Source organism: Falco punctatus (assembly GCF_963210335.1).
Source record: "Falco punctatus genome assembly, chromosome: 9".
Taxonomy (NCBI): Eukaryota; Metazoa; Chordata; class Aves; order Falconiformes; family Falconidae; genus Falco; species Falco punctatus.
In genome coordinates this window covers 45,423,485-45,438,834 of record NC_137589.1, presented here as the reverse complement: position 1 = coordinate 45,438,834, position 15,350 = coordinate 45,423,485, and the positions used below count along the sequence as shown (strand labels likewise).

The window sequence follows — 15,350 nt, the reverse complement described above, 5'->3', positions numbered from 1 at the left end:
TTGGATGTGTTAGCCTAAAAAAAATTGGGTATTTTGAGAGCAAGTAAGGATTTTTAAATAGATTGAGAGAATGGCACTACAAATTGTTTTACTTCTGCTGATCAGGATTTTTTAATTATTTATTTATGATAAACGTTTTGAAATGCACTGACTGATTCTGGACTGAATGGTTTGCATTTGGCTACCAGCAGACTTAAATTTATTGCTGGGTTTTATTTGCTTTTGGATCCTGTATATTTGTAAAATGCCCATAGTTTCCATAGTCGGCTGTGGCAAACTGCTGAATATAGATCGGTGAAAAAGAGCATCTACCAGTTAAATGTAAATACCTTTTCTTTTTTTACCACTCTTTGCAAAATCCTCTATCAGCATCTACTGGACAAAATTAATGAATATATGGGCAAAGCTGCTACCCGTTTACCCACTCTCTCTCTGCTGGGACATGTGATAAGACGACAACCATCTTGGAAACATAAGCTTTCTCAAGCACCTCTCCTCCTTTCATTACTTAAATGTCTCAAGGTAAGAACTGTCAGTATTGTCCATCAAACACTTGTACACCTGCTGTAAACATATGTACTTGTTATACAAGACATTTGTTTTCTGTTTTGATGTCGTTTAGTTAAGCTGTGAGAAAAATAAATTGTTGATTAGGACGCTAAGCCACAGTGCAATTACATCAGCTAAATATTCTGTGCTGATCTGTTATTACCGACAATCTTGTTTGTAAAAGCCACTGTCACTGTATAACTTGGAGTTAGGAAAGTTTACTAAAACATTTAGAAAAGTAAGTTAAAGACCATCAGTGAAGTTGATGGATATCTTGAATGTGAATTAATGAGAAATACAATAACTTCCCATTAGCATATTCCGAAATTTGTGCATGTCAGCTGGTATACTGCCCTTGCAGTGTAGATGGGCCATGCAACAGACTATTCCATGGTGAAATTACCTTGGAATTTGCAGGCTTTCCCTTCCTGGCTACAGACCTGCTGGATTACAAGGAAGTAGCTGCTTCTCCATGCTTTTTTTTCTCCCCATCTGCAAATTTATCAGTTATAATACTGTACAGTATTGTAACAGTGAATAAAGAATGGAAAGTGTTTTGAGACCTAGAATGCGTTGTCAGTAATATTGATTAATACGATAGTGAAGAATTTATATTAGCCATATAAGTGACAATAAAATGTAGTCATGTACCAGTGCTCTTCAAAACAAAAACACAACGAATTTTTAACTGCCAAAGAAGCTACAAGTGCTGTTAGTGGAACTCCTGATGGGCCTGACGAGTTCTGTTACCCTTTTCAGTGTGAGTCTTACCTGATTGTGAGAGGAGTGAAGTGTGTCAGAAAGCTGGCAGGAGCAGAACAGAGATGTGGAAGTGCTGGGGGTGTGTACAGAGGGATAGTGATGGATGTGAAATGTGCTGTGAAGGGGTTATGTCTGACTGAGGGAGAACAGAGGCTGTAGATTACACAGATGAAGAAAAAATCGTAACACTGAATATGTCTGACCAGCCCAAGTGGCTTTTGGGAGGTACCAAGACCAGCTCAGTGCATCTGGCCACAGGCTTACTTGTGCTGTTTGCACCCCTGTCCTGACAAAGCAGAGGAAATACCAAGAAAAATGTGCATTAAGCTGGGGAAGCAAGCAGGGAGCCCACCGGGAGAGTTTAAATATTTTCTGTGTCCTGTCCTAAAATCTGATTCTCTGTTACTGGTGTCATCTAACTAAAAATTTTTACTGCCACCTCCCTTTCTCTCGGTATGGGTTCTAGTTATTGTTTGAATTACCACTTTATGAGATACTTAGCAGCCGGAGTCATCAACCAGGTTTGATAGAAAAGCTTTTGACCCTTGCGTTGGTAACTGGCCAACATCCTTGAATACCCTGAATCAGATTTGCAGTTTCTCAGGCTCTGAATGCTGTGTGTTCTTAGCTCTGGGAAGGAGGGAAGGCAGTGTGTAAGATACTTCACATACCAGTAATATTTTTTTTTCTACTCAATTATGGAACTGTGGTCATGTTCACTTGTTAACTTAAGTCAAGTCTTTATACAGGAAAGCAGCAGCAGAATAGGAGTAAGAATCCCAAATCTTTTCTTCTTAGGGTTGTTATGCATGAAAGAGAAAATAGTCTTGGTTCATTAAAATATTGTAGGTATAAGTTCAACACTTTTAATTGACTAATGCAGGATTTTTCCCTTCTTGCAGACTGACACAGATGTAGTAGTACTCACCACAGGTGTCCTAGTGCTGATAACCATGTTGCCAATGATTCCTCAGTCTGGCAAACAGTACCTTCATGATTTCTTTGGTATCTTTGGGCGTCTCTCAGCCTGGTGCTTGCAGAATCCAGGTGAGATTTCAACTTTGTTGCATGCAGTTATGGTTTAGTAGTATCCTTGTGACTCTTGCACAGTTGGTGAGTGCATTCTTTTGTGAGACTCTTAATGGTCTGAGATTATTTAAATGCAGAAAATGAAGTATTAGGGCCCACAAACTGGTCTGTTTTTTATAGTTAGCATCAGGGAGTGCTTCTTTGCTCAAAATTTCTAAGTGTCTTAGATTGGTCCATGTGGTGCTGCTACTACATGATGTTTCACTGGACCAAAGTGCTACCCTGATGACAGTGAAAAGCAGAGACTGATCTTAATGGAATAGAGAAGATAAAATGCTAATATTTGAGGCAGATGTTTGGGAATTTGAGATTGCTAGGTATGGATGGGGAGGGGGAAGAAACATGTGAGGTTTTCTTTTAATATGCAACTATCAGTACTCATGAAAGTCTTGGTAGAACTAGGCTTCTCAGTTGTAGCATTGGTTCTGATGAATTGGTTTTGCTGAATTTGTTGTAAAGTGTCTGATATGTAACACAAGTGTTATAAATGTGTCTCATGGCTGTATGAACAAATGCTGTGTTAAGCATATAGAAGTGCTATTCAGAGAGCCATTTTGCATGGCAAGTAGGATTGGAACTTGTAAGATGGCTAGTAAGGTTCAAATCTGTCGTGTTTGCTTTTTGTAGGTACAAGCTTTTAGTTTTTACCTTTGAAGTGAAGTAATCCTTAGTTTTTATTTTTAATCAGGCAGGCAGTCTTGCAAACTCTGGCTCACTATCTAGAGGGGTTTCAGGTTTTAACTTGAATAATAAAAAAAATGCTGTGCTTTGAGAACGACAGGATACTGGTTGGAGTTAATGGTCCGTGTCTTAATTTTTGGTTTTGCTGTGAGCTGATGAGTAAGTATTGCTTATACTCTCAGAAGACTTCACAGTTTCGCTAGGGACTATTCATATCTCAGAAGACTTGTTCCAGTTAACATTTTAAATTTAAAAGTACTTTGCTTGCATCCTTAGAAGTTTTATTCTTTTCTCCAATGTAATGAAAAAGATTCTAACTACTTTTTCCAGGTCACGTGGCAGAGATTTATCTTGTCCATCTTCATGCCAGCGTTTATGCTCTCTTTCATCGTCTTTATGGAATGTATCCTTGCAATTTTGTCTCCTTTCTGCGTTCTCACTACAGTATGAAGGAAAACTTGGAGACCTTTGAAGAGGTAGTCAAGGTAAAATGTGTATATTACCTGAGACAAGGAATTCATAGCTGTATAAAGGCAGGTATTTGGCAGTTTAATACACTACATTGATTTAACTGAGGGCTGCTCCGCAAAGCAGAATAAAAACTGGCTATTGGAGGACTGAAATCTCAGGTGGGAGCAAGATCATCTCTTGAAGCTGTGATGATGTGTGTTAGCTTTATCTGTTAAATGTAACATTCTGAACTGTAGGGATCAGTAGCTTGCTCATCACCTTTGTGTAGTTTAGTGCAATGAAAAGATGCTGTACCGATAATACATACTTCTTCTTGCTCTTGCTCATCCAGCCAATGATGGAACATGTGCGAATTCATCCAGAATTAGTGACTGGATCTAAGGACCATGAACTGGACCCACGAAGGTATATATGTTCACTCTGCTATTAGGAAAGGCTAGAAATGAGCAGCTTTTAGCTGGGTTATTTCAGAAGGCTTACAGCAAAACCTTGTCTGTCAGCAGCAGTGTGTGCCAGTGGTGTTTTGCCACCCATATTCATAGGTGCACCAGGTAAACGTGTAGCATTTCTTCATCCAAGCTTACAGCTGGATGAATAAGCAAAAACTGTTGTGGAAGGCCATTAATGATGTTGGGGTTCTGAATTAATTTTGTGTCTGGGATAGAATCTGTCTTCTACTTAACAGTTGACTTTGTCTTAATTTGACTTAACAATCAAACATCCTCATAAAATTCTATAAGAATTTGGTTATAATGAATAAAGGGAAACTACCACTGACCTGCTTCATTGGCTTAAGGTTTGGGTCGTTGTTTTTTTTTTTTGGTTTGTTGAAGTACTTGGTGGGATTTAAGTGTTTAAAATGGCTTCAGTGTGTCTTGTTTTGGTACCTAGATATTGGTTCAGTTAACAGATCAATTCTTTTAACAGGTATGTCTTAACATTATCAGCTGTATTAGTTTTCTTTAGAAATAGGCTCATTTGCCTGCAGCAGCACCACTTGCTGCTTTTCTCTTGTCTCCACAGGCCCAGCCACTGAAGAGGAGCAATTGACTCTTGTTGCTGCACAGTAGTGCTCTTGCCCTGCTTTTCAGAGCCACTAGGAAAACACTACTAAATGGGAACCCATTGAATATCACAATGCCCAATTTTGCAGGCTTCTCCCAGACAGGGGGGAGGGTGGCGCTACTAAGGAGTACAATTGGCACAAAACTACCAGTTGAAGCCTTCTGGTTTGGTATCTTGCACATAATAGCTTACATTCAAAAGCAATTTGGCCTTTAATAGATAGCCTTGTGTGCTTTCTCTTCTTTACAGTGAACTGCTATCCCCTGAAATATTGGGCAGATCTAATCTGGCTGCTTAATTTAGGGAGAGAAAAAAGTTTTCAGAAAGAAGGAGGCAGTAATAATAAAAAGCATTCCCAAAACTTGGGAGGAAAAACACAGACCTGAAACTGGCATTGCAGATGGTGTTTGCTTAAATAATGTAAGATTCCCTCACTGCTGGCATGTCTAAATTTTGACTACCAACATCTGAGTCTAGTTGAGCTGATTTCTACAGCTGCTGAAGCTCAGGATCCACCAACTCTTCGTATGCTGTTCCTCCTTTCCAGAGCGCTCCATGGCAGACCTTTATGGATCTCTGTGTCAAAGCTGTTTGTCTCCTCTTTGAGACCCCCTCTTACAAGTCATCTGGTTGCAATTTCTGTATGGTGCCTTGTTCCAGTTTTGGCTGGGAGCATGCAAAGCTGTCTGGAACAAATGAGCCATCCTACAAGCCAATTCCTCATGTCTCCAGGAACTCTTGTTTGTAACAATAATTGACTAACTTACTCTTTTGGATCCAAAAACTGTCTGCAGGTGGAAAAGACTAGAAACTCATGATGTTGTGATAGAATGTGCCAAAATCTCCCTGGACCCTGCAGAAGCCTCGTATGAAGATGGTTATTACTCTGTGTCTCGGAAACTCTGCACAAGCTTAAAACATCATCAAACTGACCCCAGTGCCAGCTATTACGTTGACACACAGAGCAGCTATGGTAAGACCTGCCTGACACCTAATGAATACCCAATTCCTGGAGGAAAACTCGCCTTATAGCAAAAAGACATCTTACTAATTTATTCCACTTAAAGTCTGATTCTTAGGGCACCATAAAATAGACTGTCATTTAAAAAAAAAAAAAAAAAAAGGAAATATATACATACATGCTCTGGTCATGCAGACATACAGTATGTTTGCAAAGTTGCCTTTCTGCTGTTTCCTCCTCCCCTGTCCCCCCTGCCCCAAAACAACAAACCAACCAAAAAAAGAGCTGTAGTATCTAATATATTCAGTAGATATTTTTTGAGGCTGGAAGAAAAGTCTCTTGTTTGCTAACTACAAATGTGTGTGTTGAATGGAATCAAAATGTTTTGGTTAAAAGCCTCTAGTACTAGCCAGAAGTACATTGATTTGTCTTTAATGTGCTGGATACTTTTAATTTTTTTTATCTTTTTTTTTTTTTTTTTAAAAAAAAAAACCAAACACTTTCAGGGACTTCTACCCCATATTCCACTCCTCGGCTAACACTATCACAAATGCCAGGGCAGCTACCTCAGATTCTGAGCCCACAGTCAATACGGCAGTCAACTGAGCCACAGCAGGTAAAGGAGAAGATGCAGCACAGCATGTTTTTAATGCTTTGCACTTTGTCGTTCCTCGTGACAGTCTTAAACTTGTTTCTGAGAAGTACTGTGAATTCTTTAGAACTTAGTGTATATTTCAGATTTAATCCCCATCTGATTTCCTATGTCAGAACCTGAATACAGGTGCTTCACGTGTTCCTTTTCTGAGCTTCACTGATTTGTGTTTATTGTGTATTGCTTTTACACAGGTTACCATCTGGAGTCCTTCTGCAGTTTGTGGTATGACCACTCCACCAACCTCCCCTGGAGTTGTCCCATCGGAATCATCCCAGTCTGCATCACAACCTTACAGCAAAGCTTTTGGCACATCTGGTGCGTGCTGAATTTTGGAATTAGGCCTTCAAGGTTTATTATAATAGAAATTTTGGCTGTAAATTTTGCTGTCAGCTTGAACAGGAATGCCACAATTTGATAGCCTTAAGTCATTACTTCCATGAACTGAATACCTGGTCATCTAGAGCAGTGCTAATGCAAACACTGAGACAGGAAATAAGTTACAGTGAATTAAGAGCCAAAGTCTGAAGCAAGCCTTTTGGAAACTGCACTTTTATCTTGATAAATAGTTGAAAGAGATTAAGTAGTAAATGGTTGAGATAGTGTTTGAATGTACAGTTCTTCACATACAATATTTGGCTGAAAGGAGGCAGTGGGAGCCTGCTGAGATAACTTTTGCTCCTCTATTTCAGCAGGGGGAAAAGGAACACCTTTGGGAACGCCAGCCACATCTCCTCCTCCATCCTGCACTTCAGATGACTTTGTGCATGTTTCACTCCCTTCAGCTGCTGCCACACCTTCTAAAAAGGTATAATAACATTTTTTTGCCAAACAGATCTGATTATTTTTTTTCATTGGCTTGCCATACAGGCAGGAACCATAACAGAGAAAGAAAAATCAGAGTAACTGATTTACAAAACACGTTGCAATTCATTGCAAAACCTAATTTTCTTCTCAGTTTAGACAACTATTGCCTTTTCCACGGTGCAAGGTTTTAAGACTTCTTATATTGGCTTGCTATTGAAGCCATGTATTTGAAGGAATTTCCTTTCTATGGAACTGACCAAGGGGTTTGTTTCCAACAGATATCTGATGCAGAGAATCTATGTTGAGTTTTGGTTTTTGGCTTTTTTTTTCAGGAGGACAAACCAGATACTGGGAGGCCTTTACTGTACCGACAGCAAAATGTCATAAACAGTGATAAATCATTGGGTAAACTCAGTTTTCCTCTCCTCATTACAATAGCCTATTGTAAATGAATCCTGTTTTTATTGACTTGTATTCCAGTTACCAAACACTTTGCCACAGGTTTTTCTCTCCCCATCCCACCCCCTGCGAGTTCTTTGTAGTTCCAGGATCCTGCCTTAACCTGTGATTGAACTTAAAAACTTCTTGTGATGCTTTTGATTTAATTTTAACTACTCATCTTCAGAAATAGCTTGCAGAATTTTTTTTAACTGGCCCTCATACATTCTTATGCATGTTTAAATATACAGATCTACGCTGAAGGCTGGAAAAGGACTTTTTTTTAAAAAGCTAATTCTTTGAGGATTTTTTTTTAATTAGAAACAACAAGTTGTACGTGAAGACTTATTTCAAGTTTTATGTCACATGTTTGGATCAAACTGTAAGGCTACACATAAGGATAGATAAGATACTCCCTTTTAAAGGCTCTTGGAACCACTTTTGTTTTCTATCTACAATTATATTGCTGTACTTGAACCTTTTTTTTTAAAGTCCTGTGGAATATTGAAATCAACAGTGGATGGTTGAGGAACTCAGCTTCTAATAGGTAAATCTAGATGCCATTTTCCGTTCTGTCATCCATACCTGTGACAGCTGTAGAAAGGGATTTTGGCACTGTATTTGAGACTTCTGTACTGTGAATCTTTACCATCCTCAAAGTGGAGATGATAGTGAAATTTAAAGCTGGTTTTCCTTTGTGAAGTTGTATAGCAACAACAGAATCTGAACTTTCTGAATTCCCAGTTAAGAGCAGGCTAGTTTTTTTCACTAGATTCTTTATCTGTGACTAAGCTATGAGCATGAAGTTTCTATCCTGCATGCTTTAGTGTGTATTTCCCTGGCAGCTGTCTCAGAGTTTTGATCGGTAGCCACATATTGTCAAATTTGTATTACATCCGTTTGCTGAACTTCCTTTTTTCAGGTTAAGTGCTGTGTCCTTGTGTAGGCAGATCAGAAGCTAAAGGGGAGTTTAATGATAATGTGGAAGAATAATAGTCACATTACACTTAAGCCACTTTATTTAGTGTGTTAAATTGCAAACAGCCCATTCTTATTCCATTCTTACTCATACAGGCAGTTGCCTAGGCTTGTTGTGCAACAGCAAATGTTAAGTTTACAAAATTGCATTTCAGCATCAGGGCCGACCAGTGACTGATCTCTGAACTGGTTTCCACATGGAATGGAACAGGAGTCAGATATCTTCCTCCTTTGAGGAAGCATCTGAAGGAGGGGCAAGCTTATTCTAAGGAACTTACAGTAGTAAAAGACGTCGGGTTTGTGCTCTGATAAGGCTGGAGAAAATGGCATTTGTACAACTAACTTTTCTTTTTTCTTTTATTTTCTTCAGACACACCCAGTAGTAAAAGTTCAGTAACCTTAAGTGATCTTCCAGAGTTTTTGGGTGGTTTGTCTTTTGAAGATAGTGCTGAAAAGGACAGAGAGGAAGGTAATTTCTGTCATCCTTACGTACATCTTAGCTAAGGCATTGTTTGTAATGTCAAAATACAACATCCATAACTGTGCTCCCCCCTGCCATCCTTCTCAGATGCAATATCTAAAGAGATCTCCGAGATCACAACCGATGCTGAACACATGGTGCCTAGAGGAGGATTTGACTCTCCATTTTACCGCACAAATGAAAGTCTGTCAGGCTCTCAGAAGAAGACCCATTCAGTAGCCTCTAGTGTTCAGGGACACAGTCAGACCTCTGAGCCTCTAACATCTTCCCTGGACAAGCCTGGGCCTGAGAGTGCACGGGAAACACCCAAACAAACGTTTACTCCCATAGACAAGCCCTGTGGAGGCTCTGGTGAAAGCCCTGCTGGTAACAGGGAAGGAACCTCTGGGGAGACAAGTATCCGCACTCCCAGCCCTTACAAAGTACCAGCACAAAGAGGAGTGGTGTCTGGGAGTGGGCAGCCTCCCCTCTATGAGCACCTTTTTGAGGTTGCATTACCAAAGACTGCCTACCTCTTCGTTGGCAAGAAGACTGAGGAGCTGCTAAAGAAAGCCAAGGGAACCCAGGATGATGAGTGCGTGTCCTCAACTTCTCCCGTGGAAGTACTGGACAGACTGATACAGCAAGGAGCGGATGCACACACTAAGGAGCTGAACAAGTAGGTGACTGAAAATCTTACTTCACAAATGTTCTTGTTACTCCTTTCTGGGCTTTATTTTAATAGCTGTGCCTGAAAAGCAGCCAGGTCTGGAAATCTACAATGAAACCCTGTTCTGTGAAACATGACTCTTATCTGAGTTAGGGGTTCTGGGTGGAGGATTTTTCTATTTGCAACGCTGATGTGTTTGTTTTGATATAAAAAAAGGGGGCCTGTGACTATTATACTCTTACTGCCTTCACTGACAGCTTGGGGTGAAGAAGTAGGGCTGTTGGCTGTGCTACAAGTGTGGGTTTGGTACCACTGTTAGTGAGATTTGTTTATCAGGTTTAAGTCTCACGCTAGATACTCAAAAGCAAATGTAGAGCCCATGGGGAGATTGACACTTTCTTCTTTCTAATACACGTGAAGCTAAGAACTGGAGAACCAGATCTAAGGTGTAGGTGTATCTGCTGTATTCCTTCTTTCCGTATAATTACCCTGTATTCCTTTGTCCTTATGCTGTTCTCTATGCCTGAGATAATTTTTCTCCAGCTTCTAAGAAATTATGCCCTCCATCCTCTGCCCTTGCAACCTCGCCACGGATCCTCCATACTCTTTTCATGCAGACTAACCATAATTGTACTTTTATTAGGCTGTAAGCTCTTTTGAGGTGGGCATTCCATTTTGCAGTGACTTGCAGAGTGTTTTTGTGTTTAAACTTACTGTTTAATGGTGCATTTTCATTTTTCAGATTGTCTCTGCCAAGCAAATCTGCTGACTGGACTCACTTTGGAGGTGAGGAAGTTTCTCATGTGTTTTGGCAATCTGTTCCTCTATTATTAGACTTGCTTAAACAATGACCTGCATACTTTTTTCTTTTTTTTTTTTCTTTTTTTTTGTAACACTGCAGAAAGATGGTGCCCTCCATTAAGTCATGGTTTATCTGTTTAGCAGATAGACATCTTTTTTCTAGTGAGATGAGCTGCTTTTTTTCATGTTTAAAAAGTTAAAACTGCCTTCCCCACAATTCTAGATGTTTCTGCTTTTGGCCATTTAACATCTGCTAGCCTTCAGTGTGGTGCAGATCATCGAGCAGATCTTTCCACCTTTTCAGTACTATTTGAATCTAAACCTGATGATTGGTTTTTCTTGCTGCTTCACATGTGTCGTAGTTTTGTGCTCTTAGGCTTCCGTGGTGATGGTGAGCTTGGCCTTTTTTCCTAATAGAAGGAGCAATCCATCTGAAACATATACATGTTGCCCTGGGAGAAATGTTTAAAATTTTAAGTTTGTGTTGATGGTCAAATGGAGCAGGCAGATTTTTAACTTGTAATTTCAAAGAAGTCTAGTTTGCTTATTTTAGAAAATATTTCCCATGTGTGGAACAGGGACAGTACAGCTGAGTAACCTCTTCTGTCTTCTAACTCTCATCCAGGTTCTCCCCCTTCAGATGAGATTCACACCCTGCGTAACCAATTGCTTTTGCTGCACAACCAGTTATTATATGAACGCTTCAAAAGACAGCAGCATGCCCTTCGGAATCGTCGACTCTTGCGAAAAGTGATTAAAGCAACAGCTCTGGAGGAACATAATGCTGCCATGGTGAGCAGGGCTACAACTCTAGCAGTGATTTAAACACACTAGTGCTAGAATGAGTATTAATTGGTTTGGCCAGTATCTTTCAGTACCACTAATTAAAAAAGAAGCCTAATTTCTCTACCTTATTAAAGTCAGTCTTTGTGGAGTGGCTTGGGGACAAGTTACGTGCTCTGTGATTATTCAGACCAGTAGTTTCTGTTTGACTGTAGGCAGCTGAATCAGTGGATGCCTGCATGCTTGACCCCTGCCAGCACTTACCTTTGCATAATGTTAAAGGCTTCACAATTAGTGGAGCAGTTACTTAATGCCTAGCTAAACCTCACTGCATTATTTGAAGAAGTATTGTCCTTTCAATCCTCATTTGAGGAGTAATAGCAAAAACTTGGAAAACTTGAATGTTTTTACTAGGATAAAATTTGAAGTTGTAAGTGCATTGAAGGATGTCTCATTACGGATTTAGCCATGTTTCCTTCTCTATCTCCGTATTATAGTGAATTCCATCAACAGTTTCACCTTTTGATAATTCAGTTCAAGAGCCAAAAATAGACTTCCAGATAGGTTTTGGAAGATGGACTGTTGCTTGAGCTGTGAAACCCAAATCCCTGTGGAAAGTGTGAGGTGCAGTGGAAGAATCTGCTATTGCTCATTGTGCCTCTGGACGTGACTGAGTTTTCAGCCCATCCACTCTCCTGCCATTAAATCTCTTTTTCAACTAAGAAACAAATCAAACCCCAAAAGCCTTAAGAACATGCTCTATCTATGAACGTTATATCTGTGGAAAAGTGTTACGTCTTCATGCTATTAATTCATAGCTTTACTTAGCTAGCAAGTTAGGACAGATGTTCTAACTGATAAGGCAGGTGTCTTGTCTGATGCTTTGTATGGGGTTCTTAACAGAAAGATCAGCTGAAACTACAGGAAAAAGAAATCCAGGCCTTGAAACTGAGTCTGCAGAAAGAGCAGGCAAGGTACCACCAGTTTCAGGAGGAACATGAAAATATAGTGGCTCAGCTTCACAGCCAGATCAGACAGCTGCAACATGACCGGGAGGAATTCTACAACCAGAGCCAGGAATTGCAGGTATGAAGCACAACACTGAACAAAATTGTTATCTACTTACTGGTTTTAAAAATAACCTTCCTAATAACAGGGCATGAAATATCTGAGAGAAAGTTACGTATCTCTATTAGAGATACTGCTCTGATTCAGAATAAGACGGTGCATAATTGGAAATGCCTAACTTAGTCGTCATCCTTTTATAGTTCTGTTTTGTCCTGTCTTCAGTTTGGCAATAGGGAAGTGCAGTTTCTGAAATGGTTTCGGGGCTTTCACAAGTGCTCAGTGTAACTTGTTTTACAGCACTGGGGGTTATGGCCCTCCAGCCATGTGCCACTGCTAGTCCTTATTAAAGTTTCAGAACCCTGAGTGAGGTCGTTTTCATTTGAACAGACCAAGCTGGAAGACTGCCGGAATATGATTGCAGATCTGAGGTTAGAATTGAAGAAGGCTAACAACAAGGTGTGTCACACTGAATTGCTGCTTAGCCAAGTTTCTCAAAAGGTAAGAAAAGTTGCTGCTCCCAGGGTCCCCTTGTGTCTATCTGGGTTTTTTTTCAGATTATTTTTATCAGGTGCTTTTTCTTTATTCTTCTGAAAGAAGCTAGTGCTTACATCCATAGAATCTGATATTAATTGCACAAAAACAACACAGAGAAGTGTGTTTTGATGAAGAAACCTCAAACTCTGTTCAAAGGCTTCTGAAACTTCTCATTTTGGCTCTTTTTTTTTTCCACAGTAGGAATTTGCAGATTGAGCAATGTGAACTTGTATCCAAGCCCTGCTATATCTTGATGTCTTAGAGATCTTGCTTATATCAGAAGTTGAATGGACTTCTTGTGTTAAGTGGAAACATGATTATCTTAGGGGAAGCAGTACCTAGATGGTGAAGTTCTGTATGGATTGCCACCAGCTTTATGAAAACTACTTTATTTAACACTTATTACCTATGATGCATTATGTTCTTGTCTTTGTCTCCCTCCCTTATAAAAATATCCTGTGAACACAGTGGCGATCAGCTGTGACTCTCCTGCTGAACTATTCATTCCAGTGTTTGATTCTGTTCAATTTCTTTTCAAAGCTTTCCAACAGTGAATCAGTGCAACAGCAGATGGAGTTCTTGAACAGGCAACTTCTGGTTCTTGGGGAGGTCAATGAGTTGTACCTGGAGCAGCTGCAGCACAAGCACACGGACACTACAAAGGTACACTTGCAGAGTTGCAGAGGGTGCCTTTTGGGGAAGACTTCACTTGAGGTCATCATCAAGCGGTTCTCAGCCTTGTGTTCATTATGAAGGAGGTGTCTCGTAAATTAACAGTTTGTTTTGAAATTGATTTTCAGGGATTGGATTCCATATTTGAAAATATTCAGATATTTTTGTGCGCTATAGGTTTGTGGAATATCTCCAATGTCCAGTGCCTGAAAGCTAAGAAGGGAGGATATTGGGGTACACCTGAAGTCACTTTTAGTCACTTGATGTAAATTTTTAACAATTTTTTTCTTGCCGGAGGCCAAGACTTTACTGTGCTCTTAATGTAACTGGCAGCAGGCTATTACTAGTAAAGTAACTGTGAGCTTTTCTGCTTGCAAAGGTGTATAACGTAGAGTAGTAGTGTTAGAATTTGTAGAAAGATCTTAACCAGGATTTTACAGGTTTTTGTGAGGTGCTGTTTTAAAACAACCAGTCTTATTCTTCTCACTCAGTTGTTTTCCTATTAAGAGTTAGTATTAACTTTACTAAAACTTCTGTGGTTCATATGGTTTTACTTCCTGACTTCAAAGAAACCTTTTTTTAATTAGAAGCAAGTAAATTACACAACAATATAACTGTTCCTGCGTGAGAGCAAGTAATTAAAGAAGGTGAATAATAAGCTTTAAAAGAAAAAGAAAAGTCTTTGACTGGTATTTAATGAAGGTCATGTTGCAAAAATGGCTTTAAAACAGCGTTTGTCTATTCTAATCTGGTGCAGAAGTGGCAAGTTTGCTTTGCTGAAAAGACACTTCATAAGGAACAATAAAGTGCTAATAAATTCCAGTGATGTATGGTTATTTTCACAGTAACTTAATAGCGTACATCTTCAGAGTATACAGTTTTCTATATCTGTTTTTAGAAATGCTTCTTTTATTCCATCTTGTTTAAAAATGTGCCTATGTATAGCATCAGAAACATGTCTAAATATTAATAAAAATAACACACAATCATTATACTTTAACATTGTGTTCTTTCCTTCGAGGAGGTTGAAATGTTGCACGCTGCTTTTCGGAAAGAACTGGAGAAAGCAAAATTGTGTGTTCAACAGCAAAGCCAAAGGCTTGATGCTTCCCAGAAACGGATAGCTGAACTGGAATGTCAGCTTGCTAAAAAGGACCACCTCTTCCTGGAGCAAAAGAAATACCTGGAAGATGTCAAAATCCAAGCAAGGTAGGGGTTTCATCTAAAATTTTAGCTATGCATTGACAGATGCATTGTCATAGTTGAGGCAGAATCTGGAGACACTGGACCTGATGGATTTTGGTTTCTTTTTCTGCTCAGAGGTCAGCTGCAAGCAGTAGAAAGTAGGTACAAGGCCCAGAAAAGAATCACACAGGCATTTGAACTGGAGATCTTGGATCTGTTTGGCCGGCTGGAGAAGAGCAGCTTACTGAAAAAACTTGAAGACGATAAAACTGAAGCAGCTGAAGCAGCAGAAGAAAGGTAAGGGTGAGATGTAAAATGTGCTGGACTGATGACCAGCTCCTTGGAATTTGATACCCTTGTGGAATTCTTAGCACTTGGATACATTATCTCAAAACATTTCTGTTACTCCCCCTTTTATAGGCTGAATCTATTTCAGGACTCTGCCCAGGTAACTGACAGTCATTGAAAAAACTGGAAGTGCTCATGAAGTACTTTTCAGACCAGTCTCTTTAATCTAAAAATTGTTACACTGTTGTTAAGTAGTTGTTTTACATAAAGCATCTAGGTGTTTCTGTGCTTTCCCTGAGATCGTACCTTTATTTTTTTTCCTGCACTACATTCTGCTACAGCATCAGGGTAATTTCTTGCACACCGGATTTGTGACAATCACCTATGCTTGGGCTAGGTTAAAGAAAGATCTGCAATCCAAGGAATGATGTACAGA

The 15,350-nt window shown here is 39.6% G+C and overlaps 1 protein-coding gene across 6 annotated transcripts in view; it reads left to right on the top strand.

The window, feature by feature from the left end:
* Nucleotides 1–15,350, top strand: part of TSC1 (TSC complex subunit 1) — a 29,076-nt gene that overhangs the window by 10,329 nt on the left and 3,397 nt on the right. For 3 of the 6 annotated variants that reach the window (XM_080402969.1, XM_080402968.1, XM_080402970.1), the window contains 18 exons: nucleotides 370–522; nucleotides 2,214–2,358; nucleotides 3,412–3,566; nucleotides 3,884–3,957; nucleotides 5,412–5,590; nucleotides 6,085–6,194; nucleotides 6,425–6,548; nucleotides 6,923–7,038; nucleotides 7,370–7,442; nucleotides 8,824–8,922; nucleotides 9,022–9,592; nucleotides 10,326–10,369; nucleotides 11,010–11,176; nucleotides 12,071–12,253; nucleotides 12,623–12,733; nucleotides 13,310–13,432; nucleotides 14,463–14,650; nucleotides 14,762–14,923. In XM_080402969.1, the coding sequence (XP_080259095.1) occupies nucleotides 370–522; nucleotides 2,214–2,358; nucleotides 3,412–3,566; nucleotides 3,884–3,957; nucleotides 5,412–5,590; nucleotides 6,085–6,194; nucleotides 6,425–6,548; nucleotides 6,923–7,038; nucleotides 7,370–7,442; nucleotides 8,824–8,922; nucleotides 9,022–9,592; nucleotides 10,326–10,369; nucleotides 11,010–11,176; nucleotides 12,071–12,253; nucleotides 12,623–12,733; nucleotides 13,310–13,432; nucleotides 14,463–14,650; nucleotides 14,762–14,923 (2,777 nt within the window). Of the gene's footprint in view, nucleotides 1–369; nucleotides 523–2,213; nucleotides 2,359–3,411; nucleotides 3,567–3,883; nucleotides 3,958–5,411; nucleotides 5,591–6,084; nucleotides 6,195–6,424; nucleotides 6,549–6,922; nucleotides 7,039–7,369; nucleotides 7,443–8,823; nucleotides 8,923–9,021; nucleotides 9,593–10,325; nucleotides 10,370–11,009; nucleotides 11,177–12,070; nucleotides 12,254–12,622; nucleotides 12,734–13,309; nucleotides 13,433–14,462; nucleotides 14,651–14,761; nucleotides 14,924–15,350 lie in introns of those variants that run through there. The other 3 variants (XM_080402972.1, XM_080402971.1, XM_080402973.1) reach the window with 3 other exon arrangements.